Genomic DNA, 25,221 nt, shown 5'->3' on the forward strand with positions numbered 1-25,221 from the left:
GGAGGTGTGGCAGTTCCAAACAGGTGAGACGGGTTCAAGGCAACAGCCTATCTGGAGAGCAAAAGAGAATCTAAGTATAGGCCAGGCGCCTATAAATACAGGGTGACTCTCGCCTGTAATCACCGCATTTTGGGAGGCCGATGGGGGCGAATTGCCTGAGCTCAGGTGTTCGCGACCAGCCTGGCCAACATGGTGAAACCCCCGTCTCTAACAAAAGATTAGCCAGGCGTGGTGGTGCACGCCTGTAATCCCAGCTACTCGAGAAGCTGAGGCACGGAAATCGTTTCAAGCGAGAATCGCTTGAACCAGGGAGGCGGAGGTTGCAGTGAGCCGACATCCCACCACTGCACTCCAGCTCAGGTGGCTGAATAGCAGTGGTTTAGGTCTGGAAGGTGGGAGTAGGAATGCTAGAGGAATGTGAGTTTAGAAGGACATTATTTCTATTTTAACTAAAGTGATATCATGTACAGAATATGGGATAATTTCCCTCCTGTGGGAATACATTTTTCCTAGTAGAGTCAATTGTTACTTATGTATACAATCACTAACATGTTAAAAGAATGGTGATCATGGCAGGGCGCGGTGGCTCACGCCTGTAATCCCAGCACTTTGGGAGGCCAAAGCAGGCAGATCACCTAAGATCAGGAGTTTGAGACCAGCCTCACCGACATGGCGAAACCCCATGTCTACTAAAATTCAAAAAATTAGCTGGGCATGGTGGCGCGTGCCCATATTCTCAGCTACTTGAGAGGCTGAGGCAGAAGAATTGCTTGAAGCCGGGAGGTGGAGGTTGCAGTGAACTGAGATTGCACTGCTGCACTCCAGCCTGGGTGACAGAGCAAGACTCCATCTCAAAAACGAAAAAAAAAAAAAAGAATGATCAAGTAAAGCACATCCACAAATCAGAGCTATTTGGTTTTGGGATGCAGCCATTTACCCCCTGGAACCAACTCGGCACCCCACATTGGTGTTGCAGTTCATAAAGATGTCTATCCGCTCATTCCGTGTGCTCTTCCTTCCCCCATAGCCTGTGAAATAGGTACAGGAAGCCTTTTGTCCCATAGACAGAGAAGATGGAGTTTGGGGAGCTGGGAGACTTGCCCAAAGACACTAAATGAGTGAAAAGGGCTGAGATGAGCCCACCCTGCGTCCTGCTATAGGATAGCAGACAGTGTCATGAAAAAGAGCACCAGGAGACTATCCAGCTCTGCATTTACTAGCTGTGAGGCCTGGACAGGTAACTTATAACTTCTCTAGGCTTCAGTTTCCTCACTTTAAAATCAAGATACAAATAGTACATACCTTATAAACTTGCGATTAATACCTGCAAAGTGTTTAGAATTGTGCCTGGCACTTAATCAGCACAGGTTATACAGTATATGCATTACCCTGGATCTCCATTAGGTAAGGGAGACATGCTTAAGAATAACCTCCAACCTCCAGCCAGGCGCGGTGGCTCACGCTTGTAATCCCAGCACTTTGGGAGGCCGAGGCGGGCGGATCACGACGTCAGGAGATCGAGACCATGGTGAAACCCCGTCTCTACTAAAAATACAAAAAAAATTAGCCGGGCGTGGTGGCGGGCGCCTGTAGTCCCAGCTACTCGGAGAGGCTGAGGCAGGAGAATGGCGTGAACCCGGGAGGTGGAGCTTGCAGTGAGCCGAGATCGCGCCACTGCACTCCAGCCTGGGTGACAGAGCGAGACTCCGTCTCCAAAAAAAAAAAAAAAAGAATAACCTCCAACCTCCATTAAAGGATATGTAAAACTTTATTTAAAAGCTTGCTATAGATATGACTCATACCCATCTATACCAACAATTCTTCCTCATTAAAAGGAGTGATTTCGTCCCTGTGACAATTCTTGTCAGCTAAATTGCCTTCACAATTATTTTCTGTTAGTGTTGAAAATACCCTTCTAATGGTGTGCCTCCTGCTAGGTGATATATGATTCTTAAAAACTTTCCATATGTGTATGAAACTATAATTTCTTATTGGCTTACCTTATAGTTGCAGAAAGCTTTGGCCTGCAAGGGAAAGCAGTGTTTTCTAATACCTAAGCTTTAGGTATATTGATCCTAAACTCTTGCTAAATGTTTATTTCACTTGGAAGGCTTGCAGCACACTCTTCTGAAATACATAGATTCTTCCGGCAGTTCAAATGACCCTCCTCTGATTTAAGTGTGCAATAAACATTAGTTATTGTTATTACTACTTTGCTGGTTTAAATGTTGTCTTTATCAAGGCAGGTCATACCTGTGTCTGTCGCCTTTGTCTGAGGCCCTGTCTCAGTCAGGCGTCTCTTTTACTATGGAAAATCTCCAGTATTTTATTCTGTTTTCCAGACTGTCAGCTACTCCAATTGCTATAATTGTGTCTCCCACAATTTTTCTGCAGAGGCAGAAGATTTAATTTGCATTTTAAAATAATTTATGCAGAGTTCCAGGCAAGGAAGGTGGGAAGGTCACATCAGGGCCCACATTTATCTACAGTTCTCCATTACGATATCCATGTGTGGTTGACTCCTTTACTTTGCAGAGCAATCCAACTTCTTTCAATAACAGAATGCTTGAAAGAGGCAGAAGAATGAAAGAAAAGAAATTAGATAAAAAGAAAAGAAAAATACAATAGCAAAAATTGTAGAATTTTTAAGGGAAGTACATCACCACTCCAGTGGAAACAAAATGGAGGACTGTTTATTTCATTGCTCAATCAAAACATCCCATGAAAGACTGCCTTAAGTAATTTCAAAGGCTTCACTGATACATATGGGGGTGGGGAGGGAAGCTCCACTACCCCATGCCACAAAACTGTTTGATATAACTAATGACATGCAAACACAATTTGCAAAAGCAGAGCATTATCACAATATGATATTTAAAAAATTGGTTGAGTAAATAGATTTCATATCTTTAAAAACATAAAATAATTACACTGTATTGAGCCTGGGAAATCTTGGCAATATCTACAAACTTTCTCACTTACAGATAGGAATAAAGGCCCAGAGAAGTTAAGCCACTCATCCAAGCTCACTGAGCAGGGATTCTGCGTTTGCTATTTTGGAATAAGTTGTCTACTTTCAAATGGTTTTTTAAAATGGGTATTACATACTTTTTGTTTGTACAGAGCAGTCATATAAAATACTTGCTCCTTAATTGTATCCATTACTATTTAATCGCTCATTTTTCTGTCATAATACTATTACTTTTTTTCTTTTAATATTCACCTGTGGCACTGAAAGGCTCCACTGGATTTGAAAACCAGATTCAGAAACATGGCATAAAGGTGCAGTTCACAAACCACAATTTTTAAAAAAAATTAAGTATTCATGCCAAATCAAAATAGCCACCCACAAGTGCCAAACACATGTTTATATTTCATGATGGAGACAACCAGAAATTAAAAGTATCTGCCAAAACCTCTCTTTTCTCTAAGTCACCTTTACTTTCAAGATGTACTTGTTTGCAAATATTTAGCATTCACAGTACAACTGAAATTAGTTACATTCATAATGGTCACAATCGTTATTCTGTGTTCAAGACTCTCCAGAATCTTGATTGCCTAAAATGAGGTAGATAAACTTTTAAGTTTGTTGGTTGGGATTAATTTCCTTTAGATCTTGATCATCTATTTTTTAAATAGAATTCCAAAGTATTTAGCAAAGAAATGGAAAATGTCTAAGCACTTTGCCTAACAGTGGAAAAATATAATTCCAAAATGTTACTATGAAAGTTGCTTTACCTCATTTCAATTTAAAAACAGAATAAAAGCATCAAATTACAAAACCACCACATATCTTAAAGCTGACAACCTAACATCTTTTAACATTTAAAGAGACCCTTGCTCTAGTTCTGGCTTGGGATTGTGTAGCTGCAGAGGCATCAGGTGAAGGCATTCAGGGGCCAGACCAGCTGCTGCCCCTTAACCTTTGACCCTGGATTTCAAGTTCCCTCTAGAGTTCAGGCCTGTCTCCTGGAGTTCTTTATTGGAAGCTCTCACTGATTTCTCAAATCCCATCTCTGGAGACGGGTCATGCTTCAGAAAGAAGCTGGAGGTGCAGGCCCATGTGGGTTAAACAGGCTGCCCTGGACAAAGTTGGAAACAGAATGAGGCTCCAGGCGTTGATTGGGCTGCAGTCTTGGGCGGGTTTGGGCTGCGACGAGCAGGCCACGATAGATCAACCAGGTGGTAGCCCCAGGGACCTTCAGGTTGTTGGAGGCAAACTGGGCACTAGACCAGCTAAAGGCCCCGGAGTAGGTCGACGAGAGATTTCTGAGAAGGCTGGAAGACCACCACGGGTCTTTGTCTTTTTACGTGGAGCCATGGGCGAGGCACTCAAGAACTTGCTGAAGGAGCTCGACTTCTTCAAGCCTCGGGCCAGGTCCTGGAGCATGAGGTCGTCAGCCAGGACGCCCAGAAATGCACTGGTGGTGGAACTGAGGATGGTGGCGGCCACCTGTACCGGGCGCCTGGCAGCAAGACTGCCACTTCCACCACCGGTCGCATCTGGCTCCGTGGTGCCTCGCAGGCCTGGATCGCCAAGAAGGCGGCGCAGCGCGTACGAGGAGCCGGGCCGCAGGTACTGGTAGGCGCGACGCCCGCTGTGGTCACGCACGTGTACCTGGGCACCCAGACGCACCACCAGCAGCACAGCAGCGTCCTCGTGGCCGTGCAGCGCGGCCAGGTGCAGCGGCGTGTAGCCGCCGTGGGAGCGCGCGTTCACGTCGACTGGTGCGCCACTGCGCCGCGCGACCTCCACCAGCTGCAGCGCCATCTCGCCGTCGCCGCTCTTGGCGGCCCAATGCAGGGCGGTGAAGCCAGACATGAAGTCGCGCTTGGCCGCCAGGCCGCGGTCGCGCAGCAGCAGCCCGTGCAGCTGGTGGGTCCAGCGGCCCCCGGCGGTCCGCACGAGCCACTCGTGCTCGGACGGCTCCAGGGGCACGGCGGACGGCGGCGGCGCGGCGGGCACCTCCTCGGCGTCGGGGCTCAGTAGACGCGGGCCGGCGCGCGACAGGCGCCTCAGGTGCGGGGAGCGGCCCGGGCCCAGGCCGAGGCCCAGACCGGACTCCTCCACCGAGAGCCGCCTCAGCAGCAGAGGGGAGCTCCGCGGGCTCGGCTCCTCCGACAGCTGCCGGCGCAGGCCCTGCTCCTCCACCCGGATGCGGAGCGTGGCGGGGGCCGGGACGCAGCGGACGGGCAGCATACAGGGCTTCTGCTGCGGCGGCCCTTTCACTGCCCCGGGCCCGGGCTCCGGGTCTGACGGATCAGAGCAGGGCGAGGCCGCCTCAGAAGGGGCCCTAGGCGGTGGGGCCGCCTCTGCGGAGGGTCTCTCGGTGGCCTGGGCTAGCTCGAGGACTGGAAGCGGTGGGGCGGCGGATCGCTCCTCGGGCGGCTGAACAGGCTCGGAGGCCGGCCCCCCCGGGGTGTCCTGTGGCTCTGTTGGCAGACGCAGGTCCCCTGGCGGCTCCACTGGCTGCGGCACCAGGACCAAGGGCGGAGCTCCCGGGGCAGAGGTGCCCCCCGGCAAGACCACAGTGGGCTTCGACGGCTGGGCCGCTGTCCCCGGGGGGCCGAAGGGTGCGGGCTCGGGCTCCGGGGGCCGCGGCTTCTTCCTCAGCACCACGAACTTGACGCCGTCGAGCTCCTTTACCACCGCCACGTTGTTGACGAACTGCTTGAAGCGGTCCCTGCGGGCGGCGCGGCCCAGCGGGTCGCCCGCATCGAGCAGCGGCTTGAAGCGGCTCAGCAGCTCGGAGTTGCGCACCTTCCCGCCGTGCTCCTGCAGGAAGCCCAGCACCGCCGCCTGGCTCACCCCGGCAGCCGCAGCGGCGGCGGCGGCGGCGGCGGCCAGCGCCATGGTGGGGCTCTGGGTTCTTGGCTGCCGGGGCGGGTGGGCGCCGCGTCGCCGCGGGACGCGCGGGAGCGGGGTTCCGGGAGGCGCGGCCGCGCTCACCTGGCGCCTTACCCGCGGCCGGCCGGGCGTGTCCCCGAAACTGGACCTCGGTCGCGCCGGTGCCGCCGGGCCGGAGCGTCTCGGGGCAAAGGGCGCCGGGGGCCGCGGGGAGCGCCCACGCCCAGCGCCCCGCCGGGCCCCGGCCTTCGGGGTAGGTTTCTGCCTTTGTGTTCTGTCCAATGGGCGCCGGGTTCCATCCCCCGCGCCGCGCTCGCCTTACAGGTGACAGCTGCCCTGGCGATGCAGAGGGAACCGGAGCAGAAATTCCCGCCGCCCCCCGCCAGCCCCGGAATTAAAGGCGCAGCGCGCCAGCTCTGGTCCCGGTTGCTAGGTGGGTGTGTTCCCTAGGGACGCCGCGGTCCTCCAAGGAGGAATGGATTTTTATTCCTTTAATAAACACTTAACCACTGCAAAACACCGAGCGATGATTTCAGAGCAATCCTTTTTTTTTTTTTTTTTTTTTTGTAAAGGTTGTCAATACCGCTCCCATTTTTTTTTTACTGCGTTTCATGCAGGAAAACGGCTTCATGCGATTTACAGCAAAACCAATTCACTCTGCGCGGCAATGCACGTTACTCTAGGTTTAGAGAGACGTTTTCAAAAGCAATTTTCTCATGGTAACATAATACATTTTCACGTAGGATTTGGGGTATAAAACCACAGGAAACATAAACTAACAGGAAAACATAGAGAAAAACATAAAGAAGGAAAAAAAACCACCTGAAATCACCATTAACATTTAGAAATATCCTCTCCCTCTCTCCCATATGTGTATGCATGTTTATGCTTTAAAATAAGAAAGCAATGCGGAGTCATGCTATGTTTTTAAACCTTCATTTGTTCCAAAGATAGATATTGAGCACGTAGTTTGTGCCAGGACTTTTTTTTTTTTTTTTTTTTTGGCTAAGATGCATCAGTTAGCAAGACAGATTTAAAAACACGTGACCTAGTAGGGCTCATATGTTGGAGGAGAACACAAGCATATGGTGAATCCGAAAACTATATGATATGCTAAATAAATGCTATGAAAAAAGCACAGCGGGGTAAAACGGATGAGGGGCAGGTTGCAATTTTGATCTGGGCAGTCAGGATAGTACTCGTTGTGAAAGTGACATTTAAACAAGGACTTGAAGAAGATCAGGGAGTTACGTAGACGGAGAAGAGGTTTCTAGTTGAGGGAACTGCCTGGCAGAGGTAGAATGAGTTCCTTAATTTAAAATGCAGGCCGGGCGCGATGGCTCACGCCTCTAATCCCAGCACTTTGGGAGGCTGAGTTGGGCGGATGATCTGAGGTCAGGAGTTCGAGGCCAGCCTGGCCATCATGGTGAAATCCGTCTCTACTTAAAAATACAAAAATTAGCTGAGTGTGATGGCACACGCCTGTAATCCCAGCTATTGCAGAGGCTAAGACAGGTGAATCGCTTGAACCCGGGAGGTGGAGGTTGCAGTGAGCCGAGATCGCGCCACTGCACTCCACCCTGGATGACAAAAGCAAGCCCTGTCTCATAAATAAATAAATAAATAAATAAGTGCAGTACTACAAATATATATAACCAGAAGCAGCATACTGTAGTAGCTAAGAAAACAAGACTCTGGAGTCAACATTCCACACTTGAATTCTGACTCTACCTTGGGCAAATGCCTGGACTTCTCTGTGCCTCAGCTTTCTTGTCTGTAAAGGAATGATGAAAATAGTACTTACCTGCTCAGATGGTTGAGAGGATTAAGTGAGAAAATAAACACAGAAGACTTAGCATAATGCTTTCCTTACAGTAATCATTCCAATTAGTAGTAGTAGCATAGTCACTACTATTAGTATTACTGAAAAGGAAAAGAGAAGACTAAAATGTGAAGGGTCCCCTTTCCCCAATCCAATCCCCAGGGGCAGTTTCTGAGTTCAGCCCTATCCCCAAGATGCAAACAATTTAAACATTTCCCCCTCACTTTATATTGTGAGCGTTCCTCCCAATGACAGTAGCTAGTCTTCAAAAACATACAACTTTTAATGATAGCATCAAATAAATGTAGTATTATACTTTGTTTTCTTATTCTTCATTGTTTATATTGTTTCTAGTTTTTAATTTTTATAAGATGCTGTTGATATATAAGACTTTGTGCACCTTTCTGAGTAATTCCTTAGGATAGGCTCCTAGGAGTAGAATTCGTAGGGCATGCACCATCACACCCAACGCCATCACACCCAGCTAATTTTATTTTTATATTGCCCAAGCTTGTCTCAAACCCTTGGCCTCAAGTGAGCCTTCCACCTCAGCCTCCAAAGATTATACGTGTGAGCCACTGCATCTAGCCTTACCGCCCCCCCCTTTTTTTTTTCTTTTGAGATGGAGTTTTGCTTTTGTTGCCCAAGCTGGAGTGCAATGGCACAACTTTGGCTCACTGCAAGCTCCACCTCCCAGGTTCAAGTAATTCTCCTGCCTCAGCCTCCCAAGCAGCTGGGATCACAGGCATGTGCCACCATGCCTGGCTAATTTTTTATTTTTAGTAGGGACGGAGTTTCGCCATGTTGGCCAGGCTGGTATCAAACTCCTGACCTCAGGTGATCCACCCACCTCAGCCTTCCAAAGTGCTGGGATTGCAGGCGTGAGCCAGTGCGCCTGGCCTACCTTACCCATTCTTTAGACCCACCTCAAGGTCCACCCCTGTAAAGCCTTCTGCAACTGCCTCAGGTGTATCATCCTCTGCATTCCTCAATAATTTATTTCAGCAAACATCTATTGGATATCTTTGGGTGCAAGGCTGTAAGCCAGATACTCTGGGTAGAAGACATAACCTGCCTTTGAAGAGCTTACTGCTTAGTGGAGAAGAAAAAACATATTAAATACAATTAATTATGTGACATAGCCAAATGAATGCTCCAGGTACTTACCAGAGCAAGTAGGGGGCGGGGGGTGAAGGGGTGGGGAAGGATAGGGAAGAGGGAGGCCTGGGTTGTCTCCAAGAGGCAGGCTATGAGAACAGGATAGGTGAAAGCTTGAAAGTGGGACTGTGGGCCAGGTGTGGTGGCTCACACCTGTAATCCCAGTACTTTGGGAGGCCAAGCTGGGCAGATCATGAGGTCAGGAGATCGAGACAATCCTGGCTAACATGGTGAAACCCTGTCTCTACTAAAAATACAAAAAAATTAGCTGGGCATAGTGGCGGGTGCCTGTAGTCCCAGCTAATTGGGAGGCTGAGGCAGGAGAATGGTGTGAACCCGGGAGGTGGAGCTTGCAGTGAGTCAAGATAGTGCCACTGCACTCCAGCCTGGGCAACAAAAACAGAAAGTGGGACTGTGAAGGCTGAATTCACGGTAAAGAGTATCCAGTGTGTTTGAAGTTCAGGGTGTGTGCCAGGGATATAGAAAAATATAACGTTGGAAAAGTCATCTGGGGTGTTGGGTGAAGGGCCTTAAATGGTAGTTTGGACTTTACTCTGTTTGCTGTAGAATGTCATTGAGAGCTTGCTTTCTTCTTTTTAAAAAGTGGCTTTATTTTCTGATTATAGAATTAATAATAATGTTTTTTCCAATTCTCAATAGTTTCTAAAATATAAAAAGAATATGTCACATGTTAGAGTCACTTCATATTTTTTAGTTTATGCTGTGAGGAGTTTTTCTTTGTACATCCATAGATATATACACAACCATCTAACCATTTGGTACACATAGGATTAGACCGCATGTTGCTAAGAACCCATGTTACTGTAGTCAAGGCTGGTGTGGGGAGTGGGCGGAAGAGGGGACTCTGGGGAGGTAGTGGCGGGGTCCAGTGGAAGATGGTAGGGCTTATCAAGCTTGGACAGTGGATGGATGCCAAAGATACTTCAGAAACAGAAGTTGCATTATATTGTCTTGTTTTCACTTTTTAAGTTATATTCCCTTTGTTTTAATTTTCATTTCAATAGCTACTTTTTATATTTTATTTTCCTAGCTTTTTCTGGGCCAATTGTTGTGTTCCTTGAAACGTCATTTCCATGATCTCATAGGTAGTGAAGCCTCAACTTGGACTTTTGTTACCATCTCTTGTCTCCAAGAAAAGAGAAGAGGGAGAGCACTCTCTGTTGAAGATCATTATTGATTTATGTGGTTTGAACTAATTTTGACTATGATTGTAACCCCCCAATGGATTGACCTTGCCCGCTACCTAGACAGAGCCTATTTATCAAGACAGGGGAATTGCAATGGAGAAAGAGTAATTCACACAGAGCTGGCTGTGCAAGAAGACCAGAGTTTTATTATTACTCAAATCAGTCTCCCTGAGAATTTAGGTACTGGAGTTTTTAAGGATAATTTGGTGGGTGGGGGGGGCCAGTGAATTGGGAGTTCTGATTGGTCAGGTCAGAGATGAAATCATAGGGAGTTGAAGCTGTCCTCTTGCACTGAGTCAGCTCCTGAGTGGGGCCTACAAGACCAGATGAGCCACTTTACCAGTCTGGGTGGCGCCAGCTGATCCATCAAGTACAGGGTCTGCAAAATATCTCAAGAACTGATCTTAGGCTTCACAATAGTGACGTTATCCCCAGGGGCAGTTTGGGGAGGTTTAGAATCTTGCAGCCTCCAGCTGCATGACTTCTAAACCATAATTTCTAATCTTTTGGCTAATTTGTTAGTTCTAGAAAGGCAGTCTAGTGCATTTTGGGAAAGGGCTGTTACCATCTGTTTCAAACTATAAACTAAGTTTCTCCCAAAGTTAACTTGGCCTATGCTCAGAAATGAACAAAGACAACTTGGAGGTTAGAAGCAAGATGGAGTTAGTAAGGTCAGATCTCTTTCACTGTCTCAGTTATAATTTTGCAATGGTGGTTTCATGATCGCTAAGAATAGACAAGGATTAAATACTGATTGAACAGGAATTGCTAGTACAAGCAGTTTATTGACAGTGCTTAACAGGCTTCAGGCTCTGAGCTACGTAAGGAAACTTGACGAAGGTCACAGTTAACAATTGGCTGAGCTCAAACTGGAACCCCAGGCTACCTGCCTATGCCCATTTACCATGCAAAGTTAGGTCACTGATGATTTAAAATTGATGTTCTGAATGTTTAATAAATAAAGTAGGGAAAAACTCCTTACAAATACCTCACTTGAACTTTTATTTATGCTTGTGCTTCTGAACATACTCTGCTTTAATATTTTAAGTGATAAGTTTATAGGTTGAGCAAACATTACAGTGAGGATGCCAATGACATCCAGTTCCCCAGGCTGCTTTTCAATTTTGATGCCCTGTTGCCAGTGAGGCCAGAGAATCAATTCTTCCAGTGACCCAGCAGTTTGCCCGCAACATTAGGAAAATCAAATATAAAATGTATATTTATAGCAAGGGTAAAATTCCATGATGTGTCTTGAACATGGAGAATGAAATAGGAAGGCTATTTGTTCTTATCTCGGTATCTTAAATATGAAGCAGATCAGGGTAGAGGCCCTCTGTAATTTTTAAAGCTACAATATTTAAATATAAAATAATTTCATAATCTTATACTATGTTACATTACATTTATATTAAATATATAATTACATTTATATTATTATTAGTATTTTTGAGACAAAGTCTCACTCTTGTCCCCCAGGCTGGAGTGCGATGGCACGATCTTGGCTCACTGCAACCTCTTCCTCCTGGGTTCAAGTGATTCTCCTGCCTCAGCCTCCTGAGTAGATGGGATTACAGGTGCCTGCCGACGGTATTTTTGTGTTTTTAGTAGAGACAGGGTTTCACCATGTTGTTCAGGCTGGTCTCAAACTCCTGACCTCAGGTGATCCACCCACCTCAGCCTCCCAAAGTGCTGGGATTATAGGCGCGAGCCATCGTGCCTGGCCTATATTGTGTTCTATTCTATTCCTTATTCTAATCCACACTACCCTCTGAACCCCATGCCTAGGCCCCACCAAGAGCTGTAGCGGATGCTTAATGTTTGTAAATGTCTTCTCCCCTACCATGGCAGTAAAAATCGGCTCCTTCCATTGAGTTTATCCATTGCAGCCTGCCACCTCTGCCCCCTGGTGTCTCACCAATACATCTTATCTGTAAAGAAGAGTTCCTCCGGTCCCAGGAGGCAGGAGCTCCAGGGACTTGAGGGGGATGGGCTGCCCAGCAGTGGCTGTAGAGGGACTTTGCCCACATATCAAGCTTTTGCGGTCAACTTCCGGAACAAATCGTGCTTTGTTCTTGCTTCCAGCCCGGGGGAAGCAAGAGGGACCTGTCTCATGCCTGCAGCTTGTTAAACCCACTTCTCTCTAAGGTCAAAAGAACTTTATTTCTAAATCTGAGTGAAAGTGTCAGCTCACGTGTTTCTGCTGTAGACTGAGTTTTTGACTCTGCAGTTCATTTTTCAGGCTGCTGCTGCTCTGATTGCTCAGGCTGTAGCTTGGTTGCTAAGTAGGGAGCCACAGGCCTGGTCCATGGAGACTTGGAAAGCTGTGTCCTGGCTTCATGAATCTCCAGCAGTTGGTGCCCTTTGCTACCCATCTTTAGTCATCCCTTTCAGTCCCTTGCCTTCTCAGGTATGAGGTGTTTTTTGTTTGTTTGTGGTTTTTTTGAGACAGAGTCTCGCTCTGTTGCCAGGCCGGAGTGCAGTGGCACAGTCTCGGCTCACTGCAACTTCCGCCTTCTGGGTTCAAGTAATTCTCTTGCCTCAGCCTCCAAGTAGTTAGGACTACAGGCGCGTACTACCATGCCCGGCTAATTTTTTGTATTTTAGTAGAGACAGGGTTTCACCCTGTTGGCCAGGATTGTCTTGAACTCCTGACCTCGTGATCCGTCTGCCTCGGCCTCCCAAAGTGCTAGGATTATAGGCGTGAGCCACCGTACCCAGCCTGAGTTTTTATTTAAAAGAGTATACCTGCTCCCCTACTCTTCGGGCATTTGGGGGGGTCAGTTTTTCTTTTTCTTTCTTTCTTTTTTTTTTTCTTTTAATGGGCAGCACTTCATTCCATAAAATAGAATACGTGTTCCCTGGGGTCAGCTTTTCTTTCACGTGGGACAGTGTCTGAATTAGGAAGGGCCTAATCTGAGAGGCCTGCAAAATGCTGGTCTTTTATTGTTGTTGTTGTTGTTTGAGACAGAGTCTTGCTATGTTGCCTGGGCTTGTCTGGAACTGCTGGGCTGAAGTGATCCCCCGCCTCAGCCTTCCGAGTTGCTGAGATGACAGGCACCCGTCAATGTGCCTGGCTCAAAGTGCTGTTTATTTTTATTTTTTATACTTTAAGTTCTAGGGTACATGTGCACAACGTGCAGGTTTGTTACATAGGTATACATGTGCCATGTTGGTTTGCTGCACCCATTAACTCGTCATTTACATTAGATATTTCTCCTAATGCTATCCCTCCCTCTGCCCCCCACCCTCCGACAGGCCCTGGTATGTGATGTTCCCTGCCCTGTGTCCAAGTGTTCTCATTGTTTAGTTTCCACCTGTGAGTGAGGACATGTGGTGTTTGGTTTTCTGACCTTGTGATAGTTTGCTCAGAATGATGGTTTCCAGCTTCATCCATGTCCCTGCAAAGGACATTAATGCATCCTTTTTTATGGCTGCATAGTATTGCATGGTATATGTATGCCACATTTTCTTAATCCAGTCTATCATTGTTGGACATTTGTGTTGGTTCCAAGTCTTTGCTATTGTGAATAGTGCCGCAATAAACATACATGTGCATGTGTCTTTATAGTAGCATGATTTATAATCCCTTGGGTATATACCCAGTAATGGGATGGCTGGGTCAAATGGTATTTCTAGCTCTAGATCCTTGAGGAATTGCCACACTGTCTTCCACAATGGGTGAACTAGTTTACATTCCCACCAACAGTGTGAAAGTGTTCCTATTTCTCCATATCCTCTCCAGCATCTGTTGTTTCCTGACTTTTTAATGATCAGCATTCTAACTGGTGTGAGATGGTATCTCATTGTAGTTTTGATTTGCATTTCTCTGATGACCAGTTATGATGAGCATTTTTTCATGTGTCTGTTGGGTGCATAAATGTCTTCTTTTGAGAAGTGTCTGTTCATATCCTTTGCTCACTTTTTGATGGGGTTGTTTTGTTCTTGTAAATTAAGTTCTTTGTAGATTCTGGATATTAGTCCTTTATCAGATGGGTAGATTGCAAAAATTTTCCCCATTCTGTAGGTTGCCTGTTCACTCTGATGGTAGTTTCTTTTGCTGTGCAGAAGCTCTTTAGTTTAATTAGATCCCATTTGTCTATTTTGGTTTTTGTTGTCATTGCTTTTTAGTCATGAAGTCCTTGCCCATGCCTATGTTTTGAATGGTATTGCCTAGGTTTTCTTCTAGGGTTTTTATGGTTTTAGGTCTAACATTTAAGTCTTTAATCCATCTTGAATTAATTTTTGTGTAAAGTGTAAGGAAGGGATCCAGTTTCAGCCTTCTACATATGGCTAGCCAGTTTTTCCAGCATCGTTTATTAAATAGGGAATCCTTTCCCCATTTCTTGTTTTTGTCAGGTTTGTCAAAAATCAGATGGTTGTAGATGTGTGGTGTTATTTCTGAGGTCTCTGTTCTGTTCCATTGGTCTAGATCTCTGTTTTGGTACCAGTACCATGCTGTTTTGGTTACTGTAGCCTGGTAGTATAGTTTGAAGTCAGGTAGCGTGATGCCTCCAGCTTTGTTCATTTTGCTTAGGATAGTTGTGGCAATGTGGGCTCTTTTGTGGTTCCATATGAAGTTTAAAGTACTTTTTTCTAATTCTGTGAAGAAAGTCATTGGTAGCTTGATGGGGATGCCATTGAATCTATAAATTACCTTGGGAAGTATGGCCATTTTCACGGTATTGATTCTCCTATCCATGAGCATGGAATGTTCTTCCATTTTTTTGTGTCCTCCTTTATTTCGTTAAGCAGTGGTTTGTAGTTCTCCTTGAAAAGGTCCTTCACCTCCCTCATAAGTTGGATTTCTAGATATTTTATTCTCTTTGTAGCAATTATGAATGGGAGTTCACTCATGATTTGCCTCTCTGTCTGTTATTGGTGTATAGGAATGCTTGTGATTTTTTCACATTGATTTTTGTATCCTGAGACTTTGCTGAAGTTGCTTATCAGTTAAAGGAGATTTTGCGCTGAGATGATGGGGTTTTTCTAAATATACAATCATGTCTTCTGCAAACAGGGACAATTTCACTTCCTCTTTTCCTAATTGAATACACTTTATTTCTTTCTCTTGCCTGATTGTGCTGGCCAGAACTTCCAACACTATGATGAATAGGAGGGGCGAGAGAGGGCATCCTTGTCTTGTGCCTGTTTTCAAAGGGAATGCTTCCAGTTTTTGCCCATTCAGTATGATATTGGCTGTGGGTTTGTCATAAACAGCCCTTATTATTTTGAGATACGTTCCATCAATACCTAGTTTATTGAGAGTTTTTAGCATGAAGCGCTGTTGAATCTCGTTGAAGGCCTTTTCTGCATCTGTTGAGATAATCATATGGTTTTTGTCGTTGGTTCTCTTTATGTGATGGATTATGTTTATTGATTTGTGTATGTTGAACCAGCCTTGCATCCCAGGGATAAAGCCGACTTGATCATGGTGGATAAGCTTTTTGATGTACTGCTGGATTTGGTTTGCCAGTATTTTATTGAGGATTTTTCACATCAATATTCATCAGGAATATTGGTCTAAAATTCTCTTTTTTTGTTGTGTCTCTGCCAGGCTTTGGTATCAGGATGATGCTGGCCTCATAAAATGTGTTAGGGAGGATTCCCTCTTTTCTATTGATTGGAATAGTTTCAGAAGGAATGGTACCGGCTCCTCTTTGTACCTCTGGTCCTCAGCAAATGTAAAAGAACAGAAATCACAACAAACTGTCTCTCAGACCACAGTGCAATCAAATTAGAACTCAGGATTAAGAAATTCACTCAAAACTGCACAACTACATGGAAGCTGAACAACCTGCTCCTGAATGACTACTGGATAAATAACGAAATGAAGGCAGAAATAAAGATGTTCTTTGAAACTAATGAGAACAAAGATACAGTGTACCAGAATCTCTGGGACACATTTAAAGCAGTGTGTATAGGGAAATTTATAGCACTAAATGCCCACAAGAGAAAGCAGGAAAGATCTAAAGTCAACACCCTAACATCACAGTTAGAAGAACTAGAGAAGCAAGAGCAAACAAATTCGAAAGCTAGCAGAAATAACTAAGATCAGAACAGAACTGAAGAAGATAGAGACACAAAAACCCTTCAAAAAATCAATGAATCCAGGAGCTGGTTTTTTGAAAAGATCAACAAAATTGATAGACCACTAGCAAGACTAATAAAGAAGAAAAGACAGAAGAATCAAATAGATGCAATAAAAAATGATAAAAGGAATATTACCATCAATCCCACAGAAATTAAAGTGCTGTTTTAACAATTTCTTTAGTTATGAAATGGAGTCCCTGCTTGGTCAAGGTGGATGAATTAGCAACTCAGAGGTCAGACTTCTATTCCATGCAGTTTCCCATTGTATTAGTCTGTTGTCACTCTGCTGATAAACACACACCCAAGACTGGATAATTTATAAAGAAAAAGAAGTTTAATGGACTTACAGTTCCACATGGCTAGGGAGGCCTGACAATCATGGTGGAAGGTAAAAGGCACGTCTACCTGGAGGCAGGCAAGAGGAAACTTGTGGAAGGAAACACCCCTTTATAAAACTATCAGATCTCACGAAAGTAATTCACAATCACAATAACAGCACAGGAAAGACCCACTCCCATGATTCAGTTGCCTCCCACAGGGTGCCTCCCATGACACGTGGGAATTTTGGGAGCTACAATTTAAGATGAGATTTGGGTGGGGACACAGCCAAATCATATCACCCATGCAGATGGGCTTGGAGATTATAGCACCAAATGTCTGGAAATGTGAAATCCACTGACAACATTCCTCGTTGAAACAACCTTGTCCTGGCTTTAGAGATGACAGGTGGAAATATTCAACTATCCCCTAAACTCTTGTTGTACTAGTGTACCATGTTTGCTTGTCTTTAGAGATGGAATCTTACTATGTTGCCCAGGCTGGGTTTGGAACTCCTGGGCTCAAGTGATCCTCCAGCCTCAGCCTCTCAACTAGCTGGCACTACAGGCATGTGTCACTGCCCCAGGGTTAGTATACCGTGTTTAATTTGCCCTCTATTTAGCAACTTGGTTCAAGGTAGGAAAAAATCCTTAAACATCAGCTTATCGGGTTTCCTATTCAATGATTCTAAGAGCTAATTCACAGAGAGCTTAAAATAATTTGAAGTAAGCTGTAGTAAAAGACTGAATGTCAGGTGTTGATGGAGAATCTCCTTTATAGAGGGGAGGTGTTTCGGGGAAGAGTCAAGCTAGGTCTGTGTGGTGGAGGGAGCAGGACATGAGGTGGGTGGCAGGGTGGGTAGGCAGCCAGAAGGTCTAGAGATTCTCAGAAGATCTGCTTGTTTGCCACTTTGAGACGATCGGCTATGTAAATATTGGAGAGTTTTATTTACAGCCTTCAGAGGAATAATTTGTGATACTAAACAATGAGCGAAAAACAGGAAGGTGAACTCTACCTTTGAGGATGTGTGGTCTGGGGAAGAAGTCATTGGTAGTACTGATTTTACTTACCTAACTAAGCCTCAATGAAATATTGCCAATGCTAAATGAAAACGGGGATGAATACAGGCCTCTTTTCAGCTACGTATTCCCCAGGTGGCCCAAGTTCCAAAGAATAAGATTCTGTGTCCTTATCAGTTGGGGTGTAGCTCTAAATATTTGATAAATATTTATAATGATTAAATGGCAAGAATTCGTCACATAGTAGTGACTGTGGTCACTTTGAGTTTTTTTTTTTTTTTTTCAGAATGAGGTCCCAGGTTACTGTCTATATACCTTATGTTCAATAACTACTGATAATGATAAAACAGTAACAGTTCATCACATGGCAGTGACTCTCATCGTATCAGAAGGCAGCTAGGCACACCACTATAACCACTGTAACCATTATGCCACCAACACCACTCTCATCACTTGGATTTTTCCTTTTCAAAATGGGATCAGAGGTTACTGTCTACATACCTGACTCTCATCCTAGGGTGAGTCAGTTAACACCTTGGATATGTTACAGTAGGTTGAAGTGGTTTGAGTCTCATGATTTCAGGAGCTAGAAGTGGGGCCGTGGAGAGGGATGTTTTTCTGGAAGTTTTCAGAATGTAAACTTCTGGTTACCTGTTACCTTCCCAGATGTTGATGAATGGAAGTGAGCATAGCACAGTTAGCAGCACAAACATTTCCACTACTAACCTTTAGGCGGGGAAGGATTCTCCCCTAGAGCCCTCAGAGGGAGTGGGACCCTGTTGACACCTTGACTGGGGGCCTCTGGTCTCCACAACTCTAACAGAGTAAGTTTCTGTTGTTTTAAGCTACTCGGTTTGCAGGAATTTATTATGGCAGCTACGGGACTTCAGTTCCAGATAAAAATGGCTGGACCAGGAGCAAGGAACAGCAACAACAACAAAACACAGATTATGCTGGGGGCACTCAGCAGGAGGAAAGGCTCTGCTTCCCCCAGAATAAGTTTCTGTCTCTAAAACACAAACTCTTGAGCATTTGTTTCTTAATGGTAAGAGACTAGAGGCTGCGGCTTTGTTATTTATGCATGGCACTGTGTTTCTTCCTCTCTTCTTCCTTCTCCAATCTTTGTCTTCATTAGCAATGATGATAGAATTTCCTAGGCAAAATAATCCTTTATTTTTTAACTGGAAAATTTTGGCAAAATGTCACAATGTTCTAGTGTCCTAAAAGCTCAACATACTGGGGCTTAGGAACTTTCCAGGGGAGAGACAATAAGACCACAGTCTGCAAAGAGCCTTCTGTGTGGCTGTGACAGCGAGGACAAAAACAATCACATTAATGTTGTTCGTTAGGATGGGGCTTTTTTGTTGCTGCTTTTTCGTGATAGTTTTTCACTATTCAGTCTAAATTTGTAAAGACCATTGTTTGTTTCCATTAAGAGAAACTGTTTATGTCTCAAAGTTAACCCATCCTAGGTCCTGTTTGTTATTTTCCATTCAGAAGATGTAGTGAGTTAGAGGGTAGCCCCCTAAAGATATGTCTATGTCTTAGAAGCTGTTAATGTGACCTTATTTGGAAAAAGGATCTTTGTAGATGTAATTATATTAAGGATCTTGAGATAAGAATATCCTAGATTATCCAGGCAGGCCCTAAATCCAAAGACAAGTGTCTTATAAGAGACAGAAGAGGAGGGCCAGGAACGGTGGCTCACACCTGTAATCCCAGCACTTTGGGAGGCCGAGGAAGGTGGATTATTTGAGGCCAGGAGTTCAAGACCAGCCTGGCTCACGTGGTGGAACCCCGTCTCTACTAAAAATACAAAAATTAGCCGGGTGGTACTGGTGCATGCCTCCCAGGTGGAGGTTGCAGTGAGCTGAGATTGCGCCACTGCCCTCTAGTCTAGGTGATGGAGTGAGACCCTGTCTCAAAAGAAAAAAAAAGAAGAAGAGAAGACGCAGTGGGAGAAACGGAGAAGGCCAAATGAAGATGAAGGCAGAGATGGGAGCGCTGCTGCCAAGAAAGCCCAGGAACATCTATCTGCAGCCACGTAAAGCTGGAAGAATTGAGGAGGGATTCTCCCCTAGAGCCTTCCGAGGGATCCAGACCCTGCTGATACCTTGATGTTGGACTCCTGGCCCCAGAACTCTGAGAGAATAATTTTCTGTTGTATTAAGTTACCCAGTTTGCAGTATTTTGTTATGGCAGCTACAGGAAACAAATACCAAAGGTTAGAAGGAATGGTGGGTTTACTCAAATCTTGCTGAAATGGAAGATTCTCTCCTGAAATATGAGTGGCATTCCTCAGGCCTTTGAACTCAGATGACCTGCGGCTGTGAGGAGATCTGGCCCAGGCATGTCTCAACTAAAGCTATGGCTTTGGCTGCATGTTGGAGAGTCTTGATGTGTAGATCACATTTTAGGAGCAAAACTTCCCTATAGCATAAAGGTGTTCAGACTCCGAGGAAGGCTCCTCATTCTACAAGGTATTTTATGTGATAAGACAGGCCAGCAGTCACCTTTTTTTTTTTTTTTTTTTTTTTTTGAGACAGAGTTTCACTTTTGTTGCCCAGGCTGGAATGCAATGGCACGATCTCAGTTCACTGCAACCTCTGCCTCCCGGGTTCAAGCGATTCTCCTGGCTCAGCCTCCTGAGTAGCTAGGACTAAAGGTGCATGCCACGGCCGGCTAATTTTTTGTGTTTTTAGTAGAGATGGGGTTTCACCATGTTGGTCAGACTGGGCTCGAACTCCTGACCTCAGGTGATCCACCTGCCTCAGCTTCCCAGAGTTCTGGGATTATAGGCGTGAGCCACCACACCGGCCCAGCAGTCGCTTTTTACAGCCCTTGGGAGGGGTGTTTCTTGTTAGTTCCTTTGAAAAACTCCTGGTCCCTACCTCCTCCTCCACCCATGCACTTTCTGGCACCCCACCACCACCCTGCATGGCCTGCATCTTTCTGGAATCATCTTCCATGTGGCATTCCAGGTAGCCATCACCAAGCTGATAGAGTTGACAAACAAGATGAAACACCTTAGTACTTCCAGTTCAGAGTTAAAAATACAAAGGATAATAGGTGGCAGCTCTTGTTTTCTGCAAAACCATTTCCTGATGGAGAAGATACATATATAAACAGAGATCTGCGGGAAGATGTGCTCATGGATAGACAGTGGGGTTGGTGGGGGTGCAGTGGCTCACTCTTATAATCCTGGCACTTTGGGAGGCCGAGGCGGGTGGATCACTTGAGGACAGGAGTTCGAGACCAGCCTGGCCAACATGGTGAAACCTTGTCTCTATTAAAAATACAAAACTTAGCTGGGCGTGGTGGTATGCACCTGTAATCTCAGCTGCTTGGGAGTCTGAGGCAGGAGAATCGCTTGAACCTGGGAGGCAGAGGTTGCAGTGAGCCGAGATCGCACCACTGTACTCCAGCCTGGGTGACACAGCAAGACTCTGTCTCCAAAAAAAAAAAGGAAAAAAAAAAAAGATAGATGGGGGATCTTTTAGCTGTCTGGGATGCCCAGAGGAGGAGCCCTTTTCCTTGGGAGAGTCTGAAAACATTTTGAGAAGACATGACCTTGAAGCTGAGACCAGAAGCTCTGCAAGCTGAGATGGGGGAGGAAATCATTCCTGGCAGAGGAGCATAAGGAAAGGCATACAGTGTGTTTGTGGAACAGCGAGAAGTACAGGGTAACAGACCAGGGATGAAGATGGGGGGTGAGTGAGTGCAGAAACAGGTTGAAGAGAGTGGTTGGTGCCAGACCATTAAGGACCTTACACATCCTTGATGACTCAAGCTGAACGTGTTCCACCTGAACTGGTTATCTTCTTCCCTAACCCTCCTTTCCCTCCCCCAGGGCTCCCCAGCTCAAAAAAAGCCATCATCACCTACGCAATCTGGGTCTGGCAGAGACCTGGGCATTTGTCATGATTCTTCTTCACCCTCTTTAGTACCTCCTGAATCCCTCCTGCTCTCTCCATTCTTATGCCAGGCCATAATCACCTCAGCCTGGACATCTGCTGCGGTCCTCCCTCCCCTCTCCCTGTTGTACCCAATCTCCTTGCTCCCAGTCTGGCTTGCCTCCACACTCTGTTTTCTACTTACAGCCGGAGCATTCCATTTAGAAAACAGATTTAACCATATCACTTGTCTGTCTGTGTAAAACTCCGTAAGCTACTTTCAGTGGCTCACAATGCCCTCTATGATATAGCTTCTGATCAAAACAATGCATGCACAGAGGAGCTTGGAATGAAAAGTGATAGTGTCCTGACACTGTGATCCCCACTCCCAGGCTTCCTCTCCATAGGACTTCTTTTGGCCAGTTCTGGGTTTTAGGTACTCCTGGTGATGATCTCCATATCGCCCAATGGTATATACTGATGTTTCTTGATTTATCAACCTTGGATAGCCTACTCTAACAAATAAGGGTTTTTGTCTCCCTTCTTTTTTTTTTTTTGATAAGGGTCTCTCTCTGTCATCCAGGCTGGAGTGCAGTGGTGCAATCAAGGCTCACTGCAACTTCAAACTCCTGGGCTCAAGTGCTCCTTCCCTGCCTCAGCCTCCCAAGTAGCTGATAGAGGCACACATGATGACGCTTGGCTAATTTTTAAATTTTTTTTAGAGATGCTGTCTTGCTATGTTGTCCAGGCTGGTCTTCTCTGGCCTCAAGTGACCTTCCCACTTTGGCTTCCCAAAGTGTTGGGATTCCATGCATGAGCCATCGTGCTTGGCTTTGTCTCTCCAGAGGATTCCTGGTTCCTCCTCAGGTCTCTTCTCAAATTTCAAACAATATACTTAAACCTCAATGTCTGTCTTCATCAGTCTTGAATTTTTGACTTACCACTTTGTAAGATGGAAACTTTAGAGTGCCTACCCTCCCATCCACCTTCTGTGACCCAACCATTCCTTGTCTATATCTTGGCAAACATTATGGAGTTTGATAACATTTACATTTCGTTTAGCTACAGTAAAATCCTCCATAAGTTCTTCCTAAGTTGATTCTGAAAGAAAAAAAAAGTTGACTTCGTAATAACCATGAAAAATGGTGTTGGCTAGGTGCGGTGGCTCATGCCTGTCATCCCAGCACTTTGGGAGGCCGAGGCAGATGGATCACTTGAGGTCAAGAGTTTGAGACCAGCCTGGCTAGCATGGTGAAACCCCTTCTCTACTAAAAATACAAAAATTAGCAGGATGTGGTGGTGCATGCCTGCAGTCCCAGCTACTTGGGAGGCTGAGGCAGGAGAATCACTCGGACCTGGGAGACTGAGGTTGCAGTGAGCTGAGATCGTGCCACCGCACTCCAGCCTGGGCAACATAGCAAGACTCCATCTAAAAAAAAAACAAAGAAAAGAAAAGACAATTGGTGTTTACTGCAGCCATCTCTGTGCTGTGTTTCGGTTTGCTTCATATTCGGATTTGGCCTTTCTTGTCTATTTTGTTTTTCTGGGAGTGCAATTAATTGCCTTTCTTCTTTTTTTGCATTCTATAAATTTGCCAGGCCATCAGTTGTACTATCTATTCTGTTGAATGCTCTGCCTCAACTCCTCACCTCACTCCAAGAGCCTTGGAGACAATCTGCCCTGGTTGCCGTCTTGACTTGCTGCACAGCTCTCAGCTCTCCTCCTGGGATTTCCTATAACTGCTCTCCTGGGTTGGATGCACTGTTTCTGAATGATGTGTCTTTTTCTATTGCTTGGTAACTTTAAAGCATGCTGTCAAGTAACTTCCTAAGAAAAGGTCCTTAGGGAATAATTTTTTTTAACCTTTTTGTTATAGAAAACTTCAGGCCAGGCACATCCCAGCACTTTGGGAGGCCAAGGCAGAAGGATCTGTTGAGCCCAGGAGTTTTTATTTTTTATGTTTTAGATGGAGTTTCGCTCTTGTTGCCCAGGCTGGAATGCAATGGCGCGATCTTGGCTCACCGCAACCTCTGCCTCCCAGGTTCAAGCACTTCTCCCACCTCAGCCTCCCGAGTAGCTGGGATTACAGGCATGCACCAACACACCCGACTAATTTTGTATTTTTAGTAGAGATGGGGTTTCCCCATGTTGGTCAGGCTAGTCTCGGCTCCCGACCTCAAGTGATCTGCCCGCCTCGGCCTCCCAAAGTGCTGGGATTACAGGTGTGAGCCACTGTGCCTGGCCGAGCCCAGGAGTTTGAGACCAGCCTGGGCAACATAGGGAGACCTCATCTTTACAGATAATTAAAAAATTAGCTGGGTGTGGTGGCATGCACCTGTGGTCCCAGCTACTCGGGAAGCTGAGATGGAAGGATGGTTTGAGCCTGGGGATTGGAGGCTGCAGTGAGTTGTGATTGACCACTGCACTCCAGCCTGAGCAACAGAGCGAGACCTTATCTTGAAAAAAAAAAAAAAAGAATTTCAAACATCTATAAAAGGAGGTAAAATAATACCATAATGAACCCTTATATATCTATCCACCACTCCAATAATTATCAACTCTCAGCCAACCTTATTTCACCCACACTCCTAGCCACTGCTCACCTCTCCTGAATTATTTTTTCCCCCAGATATCATATCACCAGAAAATTTTTAAGTATATGTCCCAGAAAGATAAAGACTCTTATAAAAAAACATAATAAATATACCATTAACACACCTAAAAATTCTCAATGATTTCTTAATATCATCAAATAACTGATCAGTGTTCAAATTTCCCTGATATATATAAACATTTGCTTGTGTGAGTTGGATCCAGTTGCAATTGTTCGATATGTCTCTTGAGTCTCTTTTAATTTATGGTTCCTTCATCTCATTTTTTTCCCTTGCAGTTTATTTGTTGAAAGAAACTGGATTTTTTTTTGTTTTGTCTTGTAAAGTTTCCCAGAGTCTGGGTTTTGCTGATTGCATTCCTGCTGTGATATGTGACATAGTCTTTTATTCCCTATAGTTCCTGTGAGTTAATAATAAAATCTAGACTATTGATTAGATTACGTTATATTATTTTGGGGGTACCTTCATAGGTAGTATTGTGTGCTCCCAAAAGGAGGCACATCATGTCTACTTCTCTCTTTTTTATGATGTGAGCAGCCATTGATGGTCCTTGTATACATCCATTGTTTTATTAGTGATTATGACATGGTGATATTCTAGTTATATTATCACTCATTTATTAGTTGAAGGATTCCTATGTTAGAGAGAAATTTCCCCTTATTTACTATTTAGTTATCCTGAAGTCCCTATGGGAAAGGTAGAATAAATGCTTGATTCTTTCCCTTTATTTACCATTTTAAAAAATGAGTCCCTATCTCTTCCAAAGGCAACCTGTGAGTTTTAAATTTTTTTCTCAATGTTTATCTCTTCTTTTGCCAGTGGAAACATCTTTTAGTTGACTCCAAGCCTCCTGTCTCAACTCTTCTTTGATATCTGAATCTTTAAGATGTCCCACTTCTACTTTTTATATTTTCCATTGTAGACCTGGAAGAAAGTCATTGCTCTCATTTGTTTTTCATTGTTACTGAGTTGATCATTTTTCTAGGCCTTTTCAGTAGACTGAGCTAGAAATGCATTTCTTTAAAGATAAGATATATCATTAACTCCTACAAAACTTCTAAATCAAATTGAAAACTAAGGATTTGGCCGGGCGCGGTGGCTCACGCTTGTAATCCCAGCACTTTGGGAGGCCGAGGCGGGCAGATCACGAGGTCAGGAGATCGAGACCACGGTGAAATCTCGTCTCTACTGAAAAATACAAAAAAATTAGCCGGGCTTGGTGGCGGGCACCTGTAGTCCCAGCTACTCGGAGA

The 25,221-nt window shown here is 45.1% G+C and overlaps 1 protein-coding gene across 1 annotated transcript; it reads right to left on the reverse strand.

Moving 5' to 3' along the window:
• Positions 1–2,671: 2,671 nt before the first annotated feature.
• Positions 2,672–6,174, reverse strand: SOWAHA (sosondowah ankyrin repeat domain family member A). Its single transcript, XM_032156448.2, has one exon. It carries the CDS (start codon positions 5,852–5,854, stop codon positions 4,202–4,204), a length of 1,653 nt encoding a protein of 550 aa, XP_032012339.1. The 5' UTR covers positions 5,855–6,174; the 3' UTR covers positions 2,672–4,201.
• Between the last annotated feature and the right edge of the window lie 19,047 nt (positions 6,175–25,221).

The sequence above is a fragment of the Hylobates moloch genome, unplaced genomic scaffold (genome assembly GCF_009828535.3).
Source record: "Hylobates moloch isolate HMO894 unplaced genomic scaffold, HMol_V3 SCAFFOLD_6, whole genome shotgun sequence".
Taxonomy (NCBI): domain Eukaryota; kingdom Metazoa; phylum Chordata; class Mammalia; order Primates; family Hylobatidae; genus Hylobates; species Hylobates moloch.